This window comes from Ambystoma mexicanum, chromosome 13 (assembly GCF_040938575.1).
Source record: "Ambystoma mexicanum isolate Mex_15411 chromosome 13, UKY_AmexF1_1, whole genome shotgun sequence".
In the NCBI taxonomy this organism is placed as follows: domain Eukaryota; kingdom Metazoa; phylum Chordata; class Amphibia; order Caudata; family Ambystomatidae; genus Ambystoma; species Ambystoma mexicanum.
The window spans coordinates 233,702,334-233,720,300 of NC_090938.1; the positions used below are offsets into that span (position 1 = coordinate 233,702,334).

A 17,967-nucleotide genomic window follows, 5' to 3' on the forward strand; every position below is an offset into this window, starting at 1 on the left:
ACTTATTTGTAACCACTGTACAGCTGAGAAATGTCATATCTGTAATCTATGTACTTTCAAGATATGCGCCCAGATGCCCATGGGCCAGGTAGCGCAATGCAAATATACAAAGACGCTACTCCATGGACGAAATGGGACAGGAACGTACGAGAAGGACACTGGCTGCTCAGTCTGGCCCCTTTCAGTGCCTCCAAACTTGCACTCAAGTTCTGATGGCAATGTACCCGGCAGCAATGGATGGCACCACATCTGATACTGCAATTGTAATATTTGTTTATGTAAGGTCAAATCATAAAGATAACAGGCTCTTGTTTTCTTTCAGGCTCAAACAAGAGTGAAACTAAACTTCCTTGACCAAATTGCAAAGTTTTGGGAGCTACAGGGATGCACACTGAAAATTCCACACGTCGAGAGAAAGATCTTGGATTTGTATCAATTGAATCGGGTAAGATTGAGATCTATTGCAGGCCCAGTCCAAGAGCAACACTATGGAAGTACGTATGGAGTCGGGGCTGGGGGAGGTGGAGGGGGAGAGATTTGCACCGTGGAGTCTTTGTGTAAGGAGCAGATCAGTTTTGGTTGGGCCAAGGAGTTGAGGTGTATGTGCACTCAGTGTAATGTAGAAAGCTGATGCATGCTCATGGTTACGAGAGCTTTGGCACTCCTAATCTGCTGTTATCAAGGAATGGTTTAGTTACTGTGCTGAAAGCCTTTGTGCAAGACGTTTCCTTCATGAGCAGTTATTCTACAACAATTCAAATTAGTGGCAGTTAAAAGGCTACCAAGAATATTTCCGTCTGTTAGGGATGTATTTATTCTTTTTACAAATTTCGCCTTGGACCTCACTGCAGTCCCCAGTAGGTCTGCTTTTTGTCTGGATCCTTGTTCATTTTTGGGGTGCGTGAGACTCTTGCCTGACTGGAGTTCTCATTTTGTTTGTGGTTCAGTGCAGGGAATGTTCCCCTTCGTGTTTCACCTTTTATTTTGCATTGTAGCATCTTCAGTGGAGGGCTGCAGGGACACTAGGTCTTTAATTTTGCTTTAAGTAATCCAGTTACTTTAGTGATGTGTACTGCTGGAGCAAGGGATTTTTGTACCTTTTTCCTGGTGCATTTTTAGTACCATCTTCTCAAAATGTCAATTACTTGTGGTACTTGCCCTGTTTCCTCTGACCGCTATCTATTAGGAAAGATTTGTATTTTTGAAACTTTCACTCCTTAGTTTTAATGGACCCCCTTTCTTTTTGCTCGATTTTTGAACCTGTTTTTTTATTTAAAAGGAAGTAAAGCCTTCAGCTTCACTTCCCTTTTGCTCATTTGTTATGGGGAAACAATCTGAAAGACTGATCAATCTGTACTGGAAAACTAGGTTTCCTTTTGGACCTCTATACTTTTGTTACTTTTTAACATTGCATGCTGCATCTTGCAATGAGTGCAACAAGGATACCTTTGTATCACCCTAGCTTTTTACACTTGCGATTTTTGGTTATTTCTATATGTGCTTAAACAAGCTGGTAGCAGCAGATTGTGTGTGTGTGTGTATATATATATAAAATTTTACTTTTTTTGAAAAAAATGTATATTTTTAGTGTGCACATTTGCGTTTACTGCACATGGCTACTAAATTGGGTGCCACGAGATGTTCACTTTTTCTTTGACAACCTTCCTGCCTTGCCAGGTCAGGAAATATCTTGGGTCATGTACTTGCTGAGGAAAGTTGAAGCGTTTGCGGGCTAGTGAGAACGGTCTGATCCCACTCCAGATCCATGGTGCCAGAGAGTATAGGTGTAGTGAAGCCAGTATTGTCCCTGAATTGACAACTACTGGCTGTTTGGTGCAGATCCTTGCAATTGGTGAGCTTGGACTTGCCTCAAGCCTGGATTTTGGATGATGAGACTCCTCCAGCACCATTTCTTCAGATACACGTTTTAGCCAAGAATCCCTTATAGCAGAACAGCTGAATGAAGATCCAAAGAAGACTCTTGAATAAGCGCGGCATCCCTTCCTGCGTCTTGCCCGGTGAAGCCCTGACTACGTAATCTCCGAAGACCCTGAGCCGTGCTTCAGTCCTTGGAGTAGTGGAATCAACTAGTCTCATTGCCTTCTCGAAGATACAGCTGTTTGGAGCCTTCGGAAATGTCCATTGACTGACCCGCTCTCTCGTGGGCTTGCTCATGTTGCAAAAGATTTCTTTTGGCAAATTTCCCTGCATAGTTCTACGGACCTCCAAACCTTTTGCTTTTGTACCTGTCCTTACTTTGTACAGAGGAGTGGAGACCATTTGCTTATTTTGTTATGGGGAAACTGATCCGTCCTTCAGGTCAATACCTCAATACCTCAATACCAGCGGTATGCCTGGAGGCAGCAATCCATGCAACACGAGAGGTATTGACCTCTGACAACTATGTAATTGGGCGGACCAAGCCCTCGCCAATCCAACTATCCAGTACTTACTGACCTGCCTGCAACAAGCAGGACCTAGGACAATCTATATTACCTACCAGCCTAGAAAAAGACCTGTTTGGTCGAAACACGTGTCGGCACTACCTGCTATATCATCAATTGATGAAATTAAAAACGATAAAAGATTGGAAATAATTGAAATCCCAAGCTTTGTGGAACTGCATTTTTCAGATGCCAAACAATTGGGTAAAACCCAGTTTAAACAAACAGCACACGCGCCGAATGAGTGGAAACTAGTAACAAATTCTTGCTGGATACACACAATAGGCACCACTAGCACGGGCCTTCATACAAGTTTCCACCAACTGGCTGCTAGTGCACCGATAACAGGGCGCAGTAACCCATGGCCCCTGGTGCTCCTAAACACCATTCACCTAGAGTAAGAAAAATGTCCTCCAAACATTTCAAGATTCTGCAAGAAGAAATGCAATCGAACTGGTGCCATTTCTGGAAGAGAATCCAGGTATCTATTCAATGTACTCCCTTGTTACAAAGAAAGATTGAACAATGCACCCAGTGGTGGACCTGCGCCCTTCAAACACGTACGTCAAGCCCCAAAAATTCAGGATGACGATGTTTCAGGTCGTCGTACCACTACTGAAACTAGGGGATTACATGGTTACCTTGGACATAAAAGATATACTTCTCCAGCATTGGATCTTTCCTGGATTCACGTGCTTAGAATATTCCCCGTCAGGCTGGGAATCCACGATAAATTATATAGACCTTTTCCATAGGAAAATTTCGACACTTCTGTGTCCTATCTGTCGTTTTGGGCCGCCTGCGCCATTAGGACGTAGAGGTATAAGTAGCCCCGCCCCCACGGCTCCCTCAGATTTCACCCGTCTACCAAAGTAGTGGGATTACCTCGAGTATCTACTATTTTATTAGGTTGTGCGTTCTTCTGCTTCGACTGTTTCTTTTCGAAGTATGTCTGGAAAGGCGTTATTTTGTCCGTGTGCTACATGCGGTCTTAAGGTATATGAAGGAGACGGCCATATGGACTGTATTTACTGATTTCACCCTCATACGGCGGACACGTGTGAGATCTGTCAAGGCTTCTCACAGAAGACCCTAAAAGACCGCAACAGACGCCTGGTTACTTGGCTCAATGACGGAGCGGGGGCATACCCGGCATCGGAGGTAGGCTCTACAGCCTCGAGATCCAAGTCTCCTGTCCCCCCTCGATCAGGGTCGGCGGAGCCTCCGGCGAAGAAATCGCGCTCATCTGAAAAACGCCCCTCGGAGAAACATCCTGCGAAGTCCTCCTCTTCACATAAGGCTTTGTCTTCTTCATCCTCATCTAAAAAGGAGAGAAGACCCATCGAAATCCTCCTCAGGAGACCGCCATGAGTCTACCTCGAGTCGAGAGTCCTCGTCCCACAAGTCGAGGCCAAAAACGGCGGGAACGCCTGAAGGCCCTGCTCCACAGACTTCATCGACGGTCCGGTCGTCGACGCCTGCTTTGTCTTCGGCGACGGCTCTTCCGACGGCTATTTCGTCAGGTCAAACAGAGCCTATAGGAAAGATGTCATCGTCGACGGTGGCCCCGTCGGTGGGATGGCAACCGGAGGTTTTTGACCCGATTCCACCTGAAGCCTTGCTGCAACCAGAAGCGGCTTTCTCCATCTCGTCAGTGGAGGATGACCGTGATCCGGTCGCACATCCAACAGATCTGGGACTACAACCAACTGGTTCGGGGTCGCTCTTTAGTGGAAGTGCCATTCCAGTTACCTCTTCCTTACTGAATCCCCAGGCTGTTCTGTCCCTGGAGGTGTTGAACACATTACAGAAGCTGTTGGAGCGGTTGGACACTCGGTTACCTCAGCTTGTCCCGACAGCGCCACAAGCCTCCTCAGTCGTCAACGAGCCAGGCCCGGCTCCTCGCCCTCCACCCAGAATTCCTACCGCTTACCTGGTTGAGGAAGATCGTTCTCGTCCGCAGGAGAAGGGGAACTGTCAGTCGGAACGTGAAGGGTCGGTTTCAGACATCTCGTTATCCCCCTCAAGGGACCCTACATGGGACTCTGAAGCGGAGATGGAAACTCCGAAGAGTCCAGCGCAGCCATCACCACCTGATGATGTGGGTGCTTTCCATGCCATGATGGGTAATGCATGTGCGGAGTTTGGCCTAGTCCCAGAAGAAGAGAAAAAAGATTGTTTTCTGTTCGATCATATGGCCAAGAGAAGAAAGGCGATATTTGCTATCCCCATTTTAGACCATGCCTGGCAGGAGGGACTGAAAACCATGCGTCACCCTTTTTCAGAACCGACAGTAAAAGGTTGATTGGAAAAGAAATTCAAGGCTCCGGAATCGACCCCCAAGTGCTTGACGTCTCAACCTTCGCCGGAATCGGTGGTATCCGCGGCGGCGGCCAGAAAGGCAAGGTCGCAACACAAATGCACGACCCCGCCCGATAACAAAGCCAGGAGACAAGATGCTTTTGGAAAGAAAGTGCTATCGGTCGGAGCGACCACAGTTAAAGCAGCCAACTCCCTCGCTATTATGGCCAGGTATGATAGGGAAATGTGGCATCGACTAGCTCCTATCTTGGACCATCTGCCGGAGGAACACAGTAAGTCTGCCATGCTGCTCGTACGTGAGGGAGAAGAGGCGTCCAATCATTCCATTAACATTGCTGTCGACCTGGCGGAATCAGGCTTTAAGCAAATTAACAATGGCGTAGTGTTATGGAGGCAAGCCTGGCTTAAATGCACGACGTTCAGACCAGAGGTACAATATAAGGTAATGGATATGCCGTGCGAAGGAGAACACCTGTTTGGGGAGAAAGTCGATGAAGCCCTGAAGGGCATGAAAAGTTTCTGACACGGCTCATTCCCTTGGAGCCCTCCAGAGTGGTAGGAATTTTCGTTCCTTTCGTCCCTTCAGAGGACCATCGGTAACTCCTGGTTTGGATCATCTAGAGACCGAGGTTTCACCAGGCCCTCCTACTCTTCCCAAGGCTACAGACGTGCAGCCCAAGCTACTCAAAAAGGCAGAGATGACCAAACCTCCAGACAACGAGGCGCCTACTCCTCGTCGACTAAGGATAAACCGACCAAAAGCCAGCAATGACAACTTACAGGGCGTCCTGGGGGGCAGAGTGTCTCGTCACGTCGACGAGTGGGCACGCATAACAGACCAATGGGTTTTGGACAGGATACATCTGGGCCATTCTCTACAGTTCAAGGACAAGCCGCCACGCATTCCACAGGTGTTCTCGACACAGCCCCACCTTCAAATACTAAGGCAAGAGGTGACGCTTATGCTGCAGAAAGGGGCTATAGAACTGGTCCCGGTGGCAGAAAGAGGACAGGGAGTGTACTCCCGTTACTTTGTCGTTAAGAAACCCAATGGAAAATGACGTCCCATCTAGATCTACGAGCACTCAACAAACTGCTCAAGAATCTAAATTTCAAGATGCTTGCGCTCCAAGAAGTGATCCGTTCGATACAACCGGGAGACTATTTGTCGGCGCTAGATCTTCATGAAGCATACTTCCATATCCCGATGCGTCAGCGTCACAAAAGATTTCTAAGGTTAGTCGTCGGACGGACCCACTATCTGTTCAAGGTCCTCCCATTCGGTCTAAAATCTTCTCCCAGGACGTTCACCAAGTGTCTGGCTCCAGTAGCAGCCTGGTTAAGGAAAGAAGGTCATCATGTGTACCCTTATCTAGACGATTGGGGGGTTGTCTCCAGAAAGAACACAGGAAAGTCTGCATGCCACCATGGGCCTCCTACAACGTTTGGGCTTCGCAATAAACTTCGAAAAGTCCTCCTTATTGCCATCAAGGACCTTGGTCTTTCTGGGGGCAGAGTTCTAGACGCAGTCGGGACTAGTAAAGCCATCCGTCGAAAGGGTTCTGAAACTGCAGCAAAAAGCATCGGAGTGGAAAGTCAACACCAGAGTATCAGTGCGAAGGTACATGTCCCTACTGGGGACCATGTCGTCCTGCATACCCTTAATCAACAATTGTCGTCTCTTCATGAGACCGATTCAAGAATTCTTGGCGGATCGATGGGCACAGAGTCAAGGGCTTTTGTCGGACAAATTGACCATCAGCAAACTCGTGCAGGCACTTTAGTGGTGGAGAGTTTCCATAAATCTATCTGACAGGGAATGCCCTTACTGGAACCGGTGTTCCAGATGACGGTGGTGACGGATGCTTCCCTAACTGGATGGGGAGCTCATCTGGATTCCCTACAGGTTCAGGGGCGTTGGTCATCGGAGGAATCCGGCCTTCATATCAATGTGCTGGAATTAAGGGCGGTGCATTGGGCCCTGAAATCCTTTCTTCCACGGATAAAGGGATCGGTTGTACGGATTATGACAGACAACCCAACAACAATGTTTTATCTAAGGAAACGGGGAGGAACTCGCTCCAGAATTGTCATCCGAAGCCCAGGAGATCTGGCATTGGGCCATTCAGCAGAAGATATATCTATTGGCGTTCCACTTGCCAGGAGTCAAAAACGTGCAAGCAGACTCTCTGCAGGGAAATGAACCGACTACACGAATGGGAATTGAGCGACCAACAACTACACCGTGTCTTCGAGAATTGGGGTCATCCCGCCCTCAACCTCTTTGCAACGAGAGACAACAAGAAATGCCCACAATACGCGAGCAGGTGGCTGCAGCAAGACTCACTAGGGGAAGCGTTCTCTTTCCCGTGGACGGGCAAGTTTCTGTATGCCTTCCCCCTCCTCCCCCCATTTCCGCTCATATGTCGGACGCTGCAATGGATCCACAGATATCCATGTCGGGTGATCCTGGTGGCCCCATACTGGGCCAGACAAGTGTGGTTCTCAGATCTACTCCATCTTTCAGTGGCAGAACCAATGAGGTTCCAGAAAGTCCTGAACCTTCTGTCTCAGGAGAAAGGGGTTGTTTGGCATCACAACCCCTACAGCCTCAGTCTGACAGCCTGGCTCCTGATTTCTCCGAGTTTGGTACGTTAGAGATTCCAGCGGACTGTTGTCGCATTTTGCAAGCGGCGAGGGCGCCGTCCACGAACGCTTCATATTCATACAAATGGAGGAGATTCTGCATATGGTGCGCAGGTCAACCAGGTCTGGTCCTGCTGGATATCGCACCGGAACAGCTTCTACCATACTTGCTACTCCTAGCTCAAAGGCTTGTCTGTTTCATCCATAAAAGTGCATCTAGCTGCCATTTCGAGATTTACTCGGAAGAGACATTCAACTCCGTTATTTAGTGACCGGCTGATTAAACATTTCCTTAAAGGGTTGTTCCGAACCTTTCCTCCGGCGAAAAAGTTCCCTCCAAGCTGGAGTCTTAACCTGGTTCTGGCAGCGCTGATGAAGCCCCCTTTTGAGCCGATGTCATCGTCATCATTGAAATTTTTGTCATCGAAGTTGGCTTTTCTGGTAGCTATTACTTCGGCTCGACGACTGTCAGAAATACAAGCTTTAGTGATCGATCCACCGTACTTGAGATTTTCTAGTAATAGTCGTGTTGGCTACTAATCCTCATTTCATTCCTAAAGTACCTACCATGTTTCATAAGCACTCTTCTATAGTGCTGCCAACGTTTTTTCCAACACCTTCGTCGGTTGCGGAGAAGACTCTCCATACATTGGACGTGAAAAGAGCTTTAAAATTTTACCTCCATCGCACTCAAAGCTTCAGAGACACGAGACAGCTATTTGTGGCTTATGGCCCTTAGGCAAAAGGTAAGCCGATCTCGAAACAAGGACTAGCCCGATGGGTGTCGTCTATTTCCTTTTGTCACTCAAAAGCCGGAAAACCGCTGGAGAAGCGTCGAAGGACCCATTCGACGAGATCCACTTCCTCGTCGACGGCGCTGTGGACCAGAATTCCGCTGGGAGACGTCTGTCAGGCGGCTTCCTGGTCGGTACTACAAACGTTTACCCGGCATTATTGCCTCGAGCAGCAACATGCTGAGGATACACAGATGGGTCGCTCAGTCCTACGGAACCTGTTTCAATAAGGTAAGCCCAAATTAAGGGGTCACATCCTTTGGCTAATGTCATTTCAAGTGTGATGTTGTCACTGTTAACATACTATACGGTGATGTTTTGGCATGATAAATATGCATTATGGTTATGGAGATATTGGTTTGCATACACACCTCCATCTATGGGGGATACTGCTGTACAATCTATTCTAAGCATGTGAATCCATGAAAGATCCAATGCTGGAGAAGGGAATAGTTTCTTACCTGTAACTCCATTTCTCCAGCATTGGTATCTTTCATGGATTCACATGCGCCCGCCACCCTCCCCTGGCATGCAAACCAGATGTCCCCCCAGACTACTTTTGGGGTCGAAATCTGAGGGATCCGCGGGGGTGGGGCTACTTATACCTCTACGTCCTAATGGCGTAGGCCTACGCGGCCCCAAACGACGTAGATGGGACACAAAAGTGTTGAAATTTTCCTATGGAAAAGGTCTATATAATTTACAGAGGATTCCCAGCCTGACGACGGGGAATATTCTAAGCATGTGAATCCATGAAAGATACCAATGCTGGAGAAATGGAGTTACAGGTAAGAAACTATTCCCTTTCATATTTCAATGCCGGCGCTCAAATACCTATGGTTCAAATTGGGCGACCTGCATTTCCAATTCAAAAGTGCTACCATTTGGCATTGCATCAGCGCACAGGGTGTTCACAAAGGTCCTACCAGTGTTAACCGCCTACGGGCGAAGGCATTCCAGTTTACCCTTACATAGACGACTGGCTAATTACTGGGGACACAACCCAGAGGTGCCTACAAAACACGGAACAATCAGTCTGTTCCGATTGGTCTTCTCCATAAATAAGTCCAATCTAGTGTTCAGCCAAGTAAAGTAGTTTCTGGGGGGCACTAATCAAAACAGAACACTGGCTAGGCTTACCCTCCGAGTGTTCAAGCACCTCTGTATGCATCTGGTCATCGCCTACTAGGAATGAAGACTTCCTGCATCTACCTGGTGCCACATGCCAGGCTGCGCACGTGTCAACTGCAAGAGTGGGTATTAAAACAATGGTTGCAAGCAAGCGTGTTGTGGGACGCAGGCAACCATGTTGTGGGACAATCTAGTGGTGGTTTCGCAACCTCTGTTTCAATTGCTACAGCAGTGGACCAGAAGCAAACTGCTAAAGTGAAAGCAACGGAGCAGTGATCGAAGCCACTTTATCAGACGCGTCAATGACGGGGGGCGGGGGAGCTTACTTCCTCCATCACACTGCTCACAGGGCGTGGACACAGGCATTAACCATAAAACACATCCACCTTCTGGGCCTTCTAGCAGTCCTCAAAGCACTTCAAGCCTTTAAGTCTGTTTGCACGCAAAACAGTCCTAGTCCTCTGACAGTACCACAGCCAACAAACGGAAGAGGGCAGGGGAGTGAGAGAGAATCTCTGGGGTTGTCCAAACTAGCCCATAACATCTGGCTGTGGCCTCTAAATACATGTTTTTAGTAGCGCAACATTTCCCAGGAACTTTCTCTGGTGGCTGACGTGCTAAGCAGGAGTACGATGTTACCCTTGGAGCAGGAGTGGTGACTAAACAGGGATGTGCTAGACAAAGTCTCCTCAAGCTGGGGGTTCCAGACATTGACCTCTCGGCAACCCTGAAGAACACACAATGCCCAGATTGTGTCCTGGTTTCCCCAGAAAGCCTCCAAGCGGAATGCACTTCTGATGAAATTGGTCTAGTTTCTCATTTAACATTTTTGTTACCCTTTCTACAATTAATGGCTGGTGGCAGTGGTTTACTTTTTACTACCGTTGTGTGTTTTTACCGCGGGCTGCGTTCACAGCTGCAGTAAAGTACTCATGGGTGCCTATTTTGTCCAAATGGCTCCGGCCGTCTTTTTTCACCATTTCTTGCTGGAAAGGTCCTTCTTGAGATGTACTCTGCATGCAAAACCAGGCTTGGTCCCTTTGTTCGTTTTGTGTTTGGCAGGATTCACGAGTAAAGCCCGCCTCTGGCTCCAGTATGTCTGGCAGGGGCAGGAAGTGCGGGAGGTGCCCGAAACTCCATGTGCTTAATCCCCTTGGTTACAGGAATGCACCCAAAGGTGATTAGCCGGCTGGCTGTCTGGCAAGGACAGACACCCTGCTGTGTGATTGACAGCTAGGTTGGAATGAATGGGAGAAACTTGCATAAAAGGCGAGGCTTTTTGGCTTGGAAGGCAGTCGACCACTGGACGAAGGACTTGGAGGAAGAACTTGGAAGAGATGCCTTCTGTAACTCCTTGCCCGGTGAAGCTCCAAATTCGCCTCGACTAGAGAAGCCTTAGGACGACTTCTCCTTTTGAGTTGGTGGGACCAATCCACTCCAAAGTGAACCCGTTTGGACATCCTCTCGGAGTTGGCTCTAGTTCCTCTGCTGCTGGAACCAAAGTGCCAGGGAGAGGAACGGTAAACGGAGTGCATCACTTGTGGGATCAGAGCTTGTGGAAGATCCTCCGGACTCCCAGTAAGCAGGACTGACCAAGTCTGAGCCAACAGAGTGCTGGACCCCAGATGCGAGGAAAGTCCAAAGTGGTATCAGAGTCCCCGGTTGTGCTATTTGCTGAGACGCGAGGAGCTGATACCGCAAAATGCTGCTGAATAGCAGTTTGTCATTTTCTGTCCTCGCCCGTCCCGTTGTGTTGCCGGAGTCCCCAGAAGTCCCCCGTCTTGTCCCCACGACTGAAGCACAGGAAGAAAAGGATCTGCAGAGCCACACAGCAACAGAAGCCAGCTGGAACCATTTCTTCTGACAAAAGGTACTGTACAGTCTAAGAACTTACCGCTTGTTGTTGTAACCTTACTTGATCTCAGTTGACTTGTTTTGGTTACTTCTGTAGAGTTGCTTGCATCTTCTACCTCACAAGTCTCCCAGCTTGTGACCCCACATTGATTCTACTTTTTCTACAAAGACTTCTAAAACATTGTGCAAGACATTTACTTGCAAGAAGTGCTTCAGCTCACCTAGACGTTTGCTTGGCTTTCTGAATGACTCTCCTCTGCTTGCGTCTTACCTTCCCTCCAGGAAAGTTTTCATTTAATTAGCATTTGGGGGGGAGGGGGTTTTGAAAGTACTTACCCGCTTCATAATATTTGTGATATCTTATCTTCTGAAATTTCTTTACTTGAACACTCATCTCAGTATTTCTGTAAATCTACCAGTGATATGTTAATGTCCAGTGTCCAAGTTATTTAAGTCACCTGAGTGTGTAGGAAGTGTCTGTGTGCCACCCCAAATGGGCATTTGCTGATTTAGAGCAACTGAGTGTATTTTGGAGTGTATTTGTGTGCTACTATTATATTGCCCCTTCTGAAGAAGGCTTATTCAAACTGACTGTTAAGTAAATTAATAATTGTTTAATCAAGAAACCTTGAGTGTTTGTTTGGATACTTGTCACTGAATCTGTGTAACTCCCCTACTGCTCACATTGACCCCTCTTGTGATAAGCCTGGCTGCTCAGCCACAATACCAACCTGTGTAGTACAGACTTATGCCAAAGGTTTGGGTCCTATTGCCAGGTGGTCATGTTTGTTGTAGTGCACCCAAAGGGTACTGCTCCAAATAATGCCCAACATACTGTTTTTGACTCCCCCACCCCCCTCCCCCAATGGCTACAAGTTAATTTCAAAGCCCCACCCGAACCATGCTGGCGGTGGGGTTGCATTGATTTTTCCCTTCCTTCCTCATACCCACCCAGCATTACTCTTCCTTTGAGAGCCTGGTTTGGAAGTTGGTCATCTCCCTCCTCCTCTTTGACCATTGCCACCATCTACAGGTCACCTGGCTTTACCACCCTGTTCCTCTCTGAATGGGCTGATTTTCACTCCTCTCAACCACCTGTTACCTTCTCTTGGGAGATTTTAACATCCATCTGAACTCCTCCATCATGGCATCCACTCTCTTCCATGACCTCTGCACTTCGATATCCCTCTCCAGATTCGCTTCCAACCCACTCGGCTGGACGCCCTCATCCACTCTGATCTTTCACTTTCCTCCCCGCTTGTCACCCCTCTCCTGGTCAGACCACTCTCCTTTCCTCTCATCTGAGTTCCCTCGACCCTCTGACCGCACACCCTCCAACCCTGCCAGTCTCGTTCACAAACATCCGTCCGATGAAACTAGTGTCAGCCGCTGCCTTCGCATCCACCTTCATCCCCCTCCTCCCCTTGGACTCTACTCTCAGCAACCCCCATCTGGCCATAACTAACGCTCTGCACATTCTTGCCCCAGTCGTGAGGATCTGCCTGAAACCTGCTTCTGAGCTTAACCCCTGGTACGTCTCTGAACTTGCAGCCCTGAAACGCAAATGCAGAGCTGTGGATGGAAGTGGCAAACCTCTGCCTCATCCTCTGACAAACTGGCCTGTCGCCTGCTCCAAAGACGATAGACTTTCCATTTGCGCCAATCAAAGGACCTGCATCGGTGCATGTGTCTCTGGTGCTTCCAACAACACGGCTGAACTCTTTAAAATCTGCAATGAATTGGCCAACCCTTCCAGTCTCCTCCTCGCCCCTCCCCAACCAAGCCCTCTAATGTATTGTCCACACACTTTACTAGTAAAAGTCAGGACATTCTGAGCACCCTTGCATCCTGCTCCCTCCTCCACTCACTTGCCTCCTGTGGCCTCCCACCCTCCTACTTCCTCTTTCCTTCTCCCCTGTCACACCTGATGAGGTCACTAGAGTTGTCTACTCCATGAAGGTCTCCTCCAAACAGGTGGTCTCCTGCTCCTCCAAAACCATTAAGGACAACGTTGGCTCTCTTGCACCTGCACTTGCTAATTTCTGCAACCACTCTTTTGCCATTGGATCTTCCCCTCCTCCCTCAAGGACTCCCTTGTGCGCCCCCTCCTGAAAAAACCTTCAGCAGACACCACTTGTACAGCCAACTGCCACCCTATTTCTATCACCCCCTTCCTCGGGGAAACGCTTGGAGGTGCTGGCCTTCCCCCAATTAACTTCACACACTGAATTTGTTGGTGGTCTCCACGACCATCAATCTGGAGTCTGAGCATCCAGAGGCACAAACTGCTTTTCTGAACACCCATGAAGAACTGATCGCATCTCTGAATTCTAACTCTCCAGCTGTCATTCTGCTTGATCTCTCTTCTGCCTTTGACATGGTTAACCACTCCATCCTCATAAAACGGCTCCATGATACCTTGGTTATCTCTGAGCGGGCACTGGACTAGCTGACCCCCTTCCTATGTGACCGTCAGTCCCATGTTATTCTGAGAACCACCTTCTCACCTACCTCTCGCCACCTGTGGTATCCTTTAGGGCTCCAACCTCTGCTCCAGGCTTTTTTTTTTAAACATGCTTTTTATTTTCAACAAGCAATAAACATCAACACACGTGTTCTCCCCAACATTTCTCCAAACTCCCTATTTCCCCCCCCCCACCCCCCCCCCCGGAAGAGTTCGGCTCCATGTTTTCCTGTTTGGGAATTCTCACGAGCAATATATGTCCGCTATTTTAATGTTGTGTGGACACCATTGTTCCATATAGTCTGATTTCAGGTATTCCAACACTGATCCCCATTCCCTCGTGAAGGATTTGTTCTGGGCCTGGAGATGGTTCGTGATCTCTTCCATGGTCATCTGGGACCACACCATTTGCAGCCATGTGTAAGTCCGTGGTGGGTCACGTTTCTTCCAATTTTGGGCTATAGTTGCCCATGCTGCTATGACCATGCCCATAAAGCTCCTCCATTGAGCTTTGTGAAGTTTTTTGGTATAGGGGTCTTTGAATCCGCACAACCACACCCTCGCCCCCATTTGGCCGGCCTCCGGGTATATTTTTGTCATTTCCGTCTGTACTTCCTTCCAGAAGCTCTTCACTCCCTGGCACTCCCACCAGATGTGCCTCCAGGTTCCTAAGACCTGGCACCCCCTCCAACAATGGTTCGACACATCCGGGTACATTGACCCAAGCCTCTCTGGGGTACAGTGCCATTGGGTAATTATTTTCAACCACATTTCTCAGGTTTGGACCGCCCTGGTGAGTTTGGGGATGCCCGCCCACAGTTCCTCCCATTGCTGCCTGGTGAGTTCCTCCCCTAGTGTGGCTTCCCATCTTCTCATGTACATCCATTTGATTTCCTCTTCTGGTGTTCAGATGAAGCCATACGGCGAGGACACCAGCTTTTTGTCGCCTGGGTTGGTTATTAAATATGTCTCAAATGGTGTAAGGTCTCTTGTGGCCACCTGGAAAACTTCTGGTGTACACAGCCAGTGCCTTAACTGTTCGTATTTATATCTGTCTGCTTCTGTTAACTTCCACATTTTTACATTCCGCAAAAGTTTGTATTTCATTGTCTTGGATCAGTTCCCTGATTTTCCTACACCCTGCTGTTTCCCACGTCTCAAAGCCGCTGGGCTCTTGTCCTGGTGGGAACTGTGGATTCCTGCAGATAGGTGTGAAAGGGGCCGGTGGGGTAGTCATGATTCACTTTCGGGTTTGGATATCCCAGGCGTTTAAAGTAGTTCTCATGACTTTGCTTACTCGAAGGTTCTGGTGTCTGTTTGTTCTTCCACAGTAGGTCCTCTAGGGGGGTCCTAGCGACCGGCCTATCTTGCGTTACCCAGATTGTCTGTTGGTTCTCCTCCAACCATTCCTTCAGGACCCATAGTTGGGCCGCCTGATAATATTTCTTAAAGTGGGGAAGGGACATGCCACCGGCCTTTATCGGTGCCGTAAGAACAGCTCTGGATAGAGCTCTGAAAAAGGGGTCGGGGACTGAGACTGGGAGAGCGTGGAAATAGTAGAGTATCCCGGGCAGTATGTTCATCTTAACAGATTGAATTCTTCCCCACCAAGAGATCTTTAGCGGGCACCATCTTTCTAGATCCTTCTAGACTCTAGCAAATGGGGGGGTGGGTGTAATTGCCCCAGGCTTTTTAACTCTTAACTTGCTCCACTGGCACTCCTCATTGGCACCTTCTCCCCCAACTTCCAGTGCTGTGCAGATTATACACCATTCTTCTTCAAGCTTCCAGCTGAACCTTCTTACTACTTCCATTGTCAGACTGCCTATCTGCCATCTAGTCCTGGTGCACCTCCAGCGATCTCTGCCTCAATGCCGGCAAAACTGAGATCCTTCCTATTGGGACCTCTGCTCCCTCTTTCTTGCCTTCACTCTGACCTTTTTCCATGCCCCCCTTTTCCTTCATCTGAAGCCAGAAACCTTGGAGTCCTCTTTGACTTCTTTCATTCCTCCTCACATTCAGGACATTGCCAAGAAGTCCCACTTCCAACTCTTCCTTCTCGATGGAATTCTGCCTATTCTAATTTTCCCCAGAAGCTATTGAGCTTCTGGGGAAAATTGGAAAAGGGAAGAGTGTGATAGCGTTACCAGAGCGTGGTTTTCTCGAAGCTAGACTACTGCAATAGCCTTCTCCTGAGTCTACCCTCTTCTCTCTAATAATAATAATAATAATTAGGCATTTATATAGCGCTACGAACCCTCGGGTATCTGAGCGCTGCTTATTACCCACGGTGTGTGGTGCTCATTTATCGACCTCGGAAGGATCAAAGGCTGAGTTTGGCCCCGTCGGGATTCGAACCTGCATTAACAGGCTCTGCACGGATGTCAAAGTGAGTGCTCTACTTGCTGTGCCACTTGACCTCTATGACCTGTCCAGCTAATACAGAATAGGACGGGAAACTTATCCTTGGCCTCGCCGGCCAACATACAGTAGGGAGAGTGGGGGTTCGAACTTTTATCTTCTCTTTGAGAATGTCTTTCTTTCTCCCCTATCTTTCCCTTGGGGTTATCACCAGTTATTATTGCCTCAGCTATGGAGAGGACACCTTTTAAGTTTTGCCCACGCTGTAGGGGCAAATACACTTGGAAGGACAAACACAAGCTCTGTAATCGTTGCTTGCCCCTCGATCATAAAGAGGACAGCTGCGCGGCCTGTAAGCTCTTGAAACCAAGAACTCTTAAAGAACGGAAAGTTAAGAGGTGGGCGGACTACGCTATGTCGAAGTCAGTTTCCTCACCCGCCACCGCTGTTACAGAAAGTGACGAGGAGGGTGATAACTCGACGTCCGTTACGGAAGTCATTAACCCCCAGAAGGAGCGCTCGCGCTCCTCGACTTCCGTCCCCGGCCCAGACGGGCTCGGCTCACGCCCTGCTTATGGGGATGAACACCCCGGCGACAAGGACGCACATAGACCCCATAGGCCTAAGCACACAACCCACGGCTCTTCTTCGTCGAAGACGAAGGATCCATCAGCGCCGAAGGGCACGCAGGGCACTCCGGCGTCTACCTTAGACCGTAAGGGTCTCAAGCCCCACCCGCAAACGCAGCAGCGACCAGCGATTGGGCTTTCATCAAACACAGGCGCTACCTCAAAATCATCCGACGTAACGCTCCATAGAGCGGCCGTCGAGGAACAACGCGTAACGCAGGCAACGTCGACACCAGAGCCCTCTACTGACGAACTCGTTGTCGAGAGCCTGGCGAGAATTGTTTCTGAAGACAAACGTAAGCGGACGACGAAACAAACGTCGAAAACCGCACAAAAAGCTATGGAAACGCCGAAAAAGCGCAAGAGTAGCCAGGAACTGCCCCCTTCATCTAAGGGCACTTCTGAACTACCGGAGGGCTTTTCAGAGGGCGACGGAAACATTTCTTCGACGTTGTGGGAGCGTTCCAAGCGTTTTGAAGGTGAAGACACTGATTTCCCCCCTCTAGACTATTCAGGGGTCCCCCATGAGACCCTTGAAAGACTCCATTCTTGTATGGAGAAAATGGAAAGGTTTTTGGGAAGCCAAAACCCACCCACACCCAAAAGACCAAGAGAATGGCCCCAGGAAGACCCTAGGGTCAAGATTCCTAGGCTGTTTCCCCCTTCTACAGACGCATATGACCTCACTGAAGAGGAGCAATACCTCCAGGAAGATGAGGAGTGTTTGGGTGGAGAGGAAGAGGGGTTTGAAGAAGATCCTTATACTAGTGCAGGAGCTTTTGAAGAAGATATAGCTACCTCGCAGCCCTGGCAATCCCCATCAGTACAGCCTTGGCAATCCCCATCAGTGCATTCAGACCCTGATGTCTTTCACCCTTCTCCTCCCAAGGATTCACCTATTGGAAACACCTCTCCCATAGATGACCAACCTTCACTTAATGCACTATTGCGCAAGGCAGCAGCGCATTTTGAAATAGACACAGGGGAGACTCTTCCTGACATAGACTTTGTAGAGAAAGTTATTAAAGAAAAAGCCCCTGTTAGTCAGTCTATTCCGCTCCTGGCTTCTATAAAGAGAAGAATAACTCCTTCCCTTTCCAATCCGGCCTTAGTCAGAGGGGTCAACCCTCGGATAGAAAAGCTCTTCAGCCCTTCGTCCTCTGACCCTTTGTACATCAGAGGACATTCTATTCCGGACTCCCTCGTAGTTACTAATACAAGAAAGAGAGCGGGGGTACCACTATCCACTAGTGAGGCACCACCTGACAAAGAGGGCAAGAAGCTCTACGCACTTGGGAAGAGAATCACGACCTCCGCCGCCT

At 48.7% G+C, this 17,967-nt stretch overlaps 1 protein-coding gene across 3 annotated transcripts in view; it reads left to right on the forward strand.

The window, feature by feature from the left end:
• The window catches only part of KDM5B (lysine demethylase 5B), a 1,291,824-nt gene that overhangs the window by 157,599 nt on the left and 1,116,258 nt on the right, over window positions 1–17,967 (forward strand). For all 3 annotated transcript variants that reach the window (XM_069633695.1, XM_069633694.1, XM_069633693.1), the window contains exon 3: window positions 323–445. In XM_069633695.1, coding sequence (XP_069489796.1) covers window positions 323–445 — 123 coding nt within the window. The remainder of the gene's footprint in view (window positions 1–322; window positions 446–17,967) is intronic.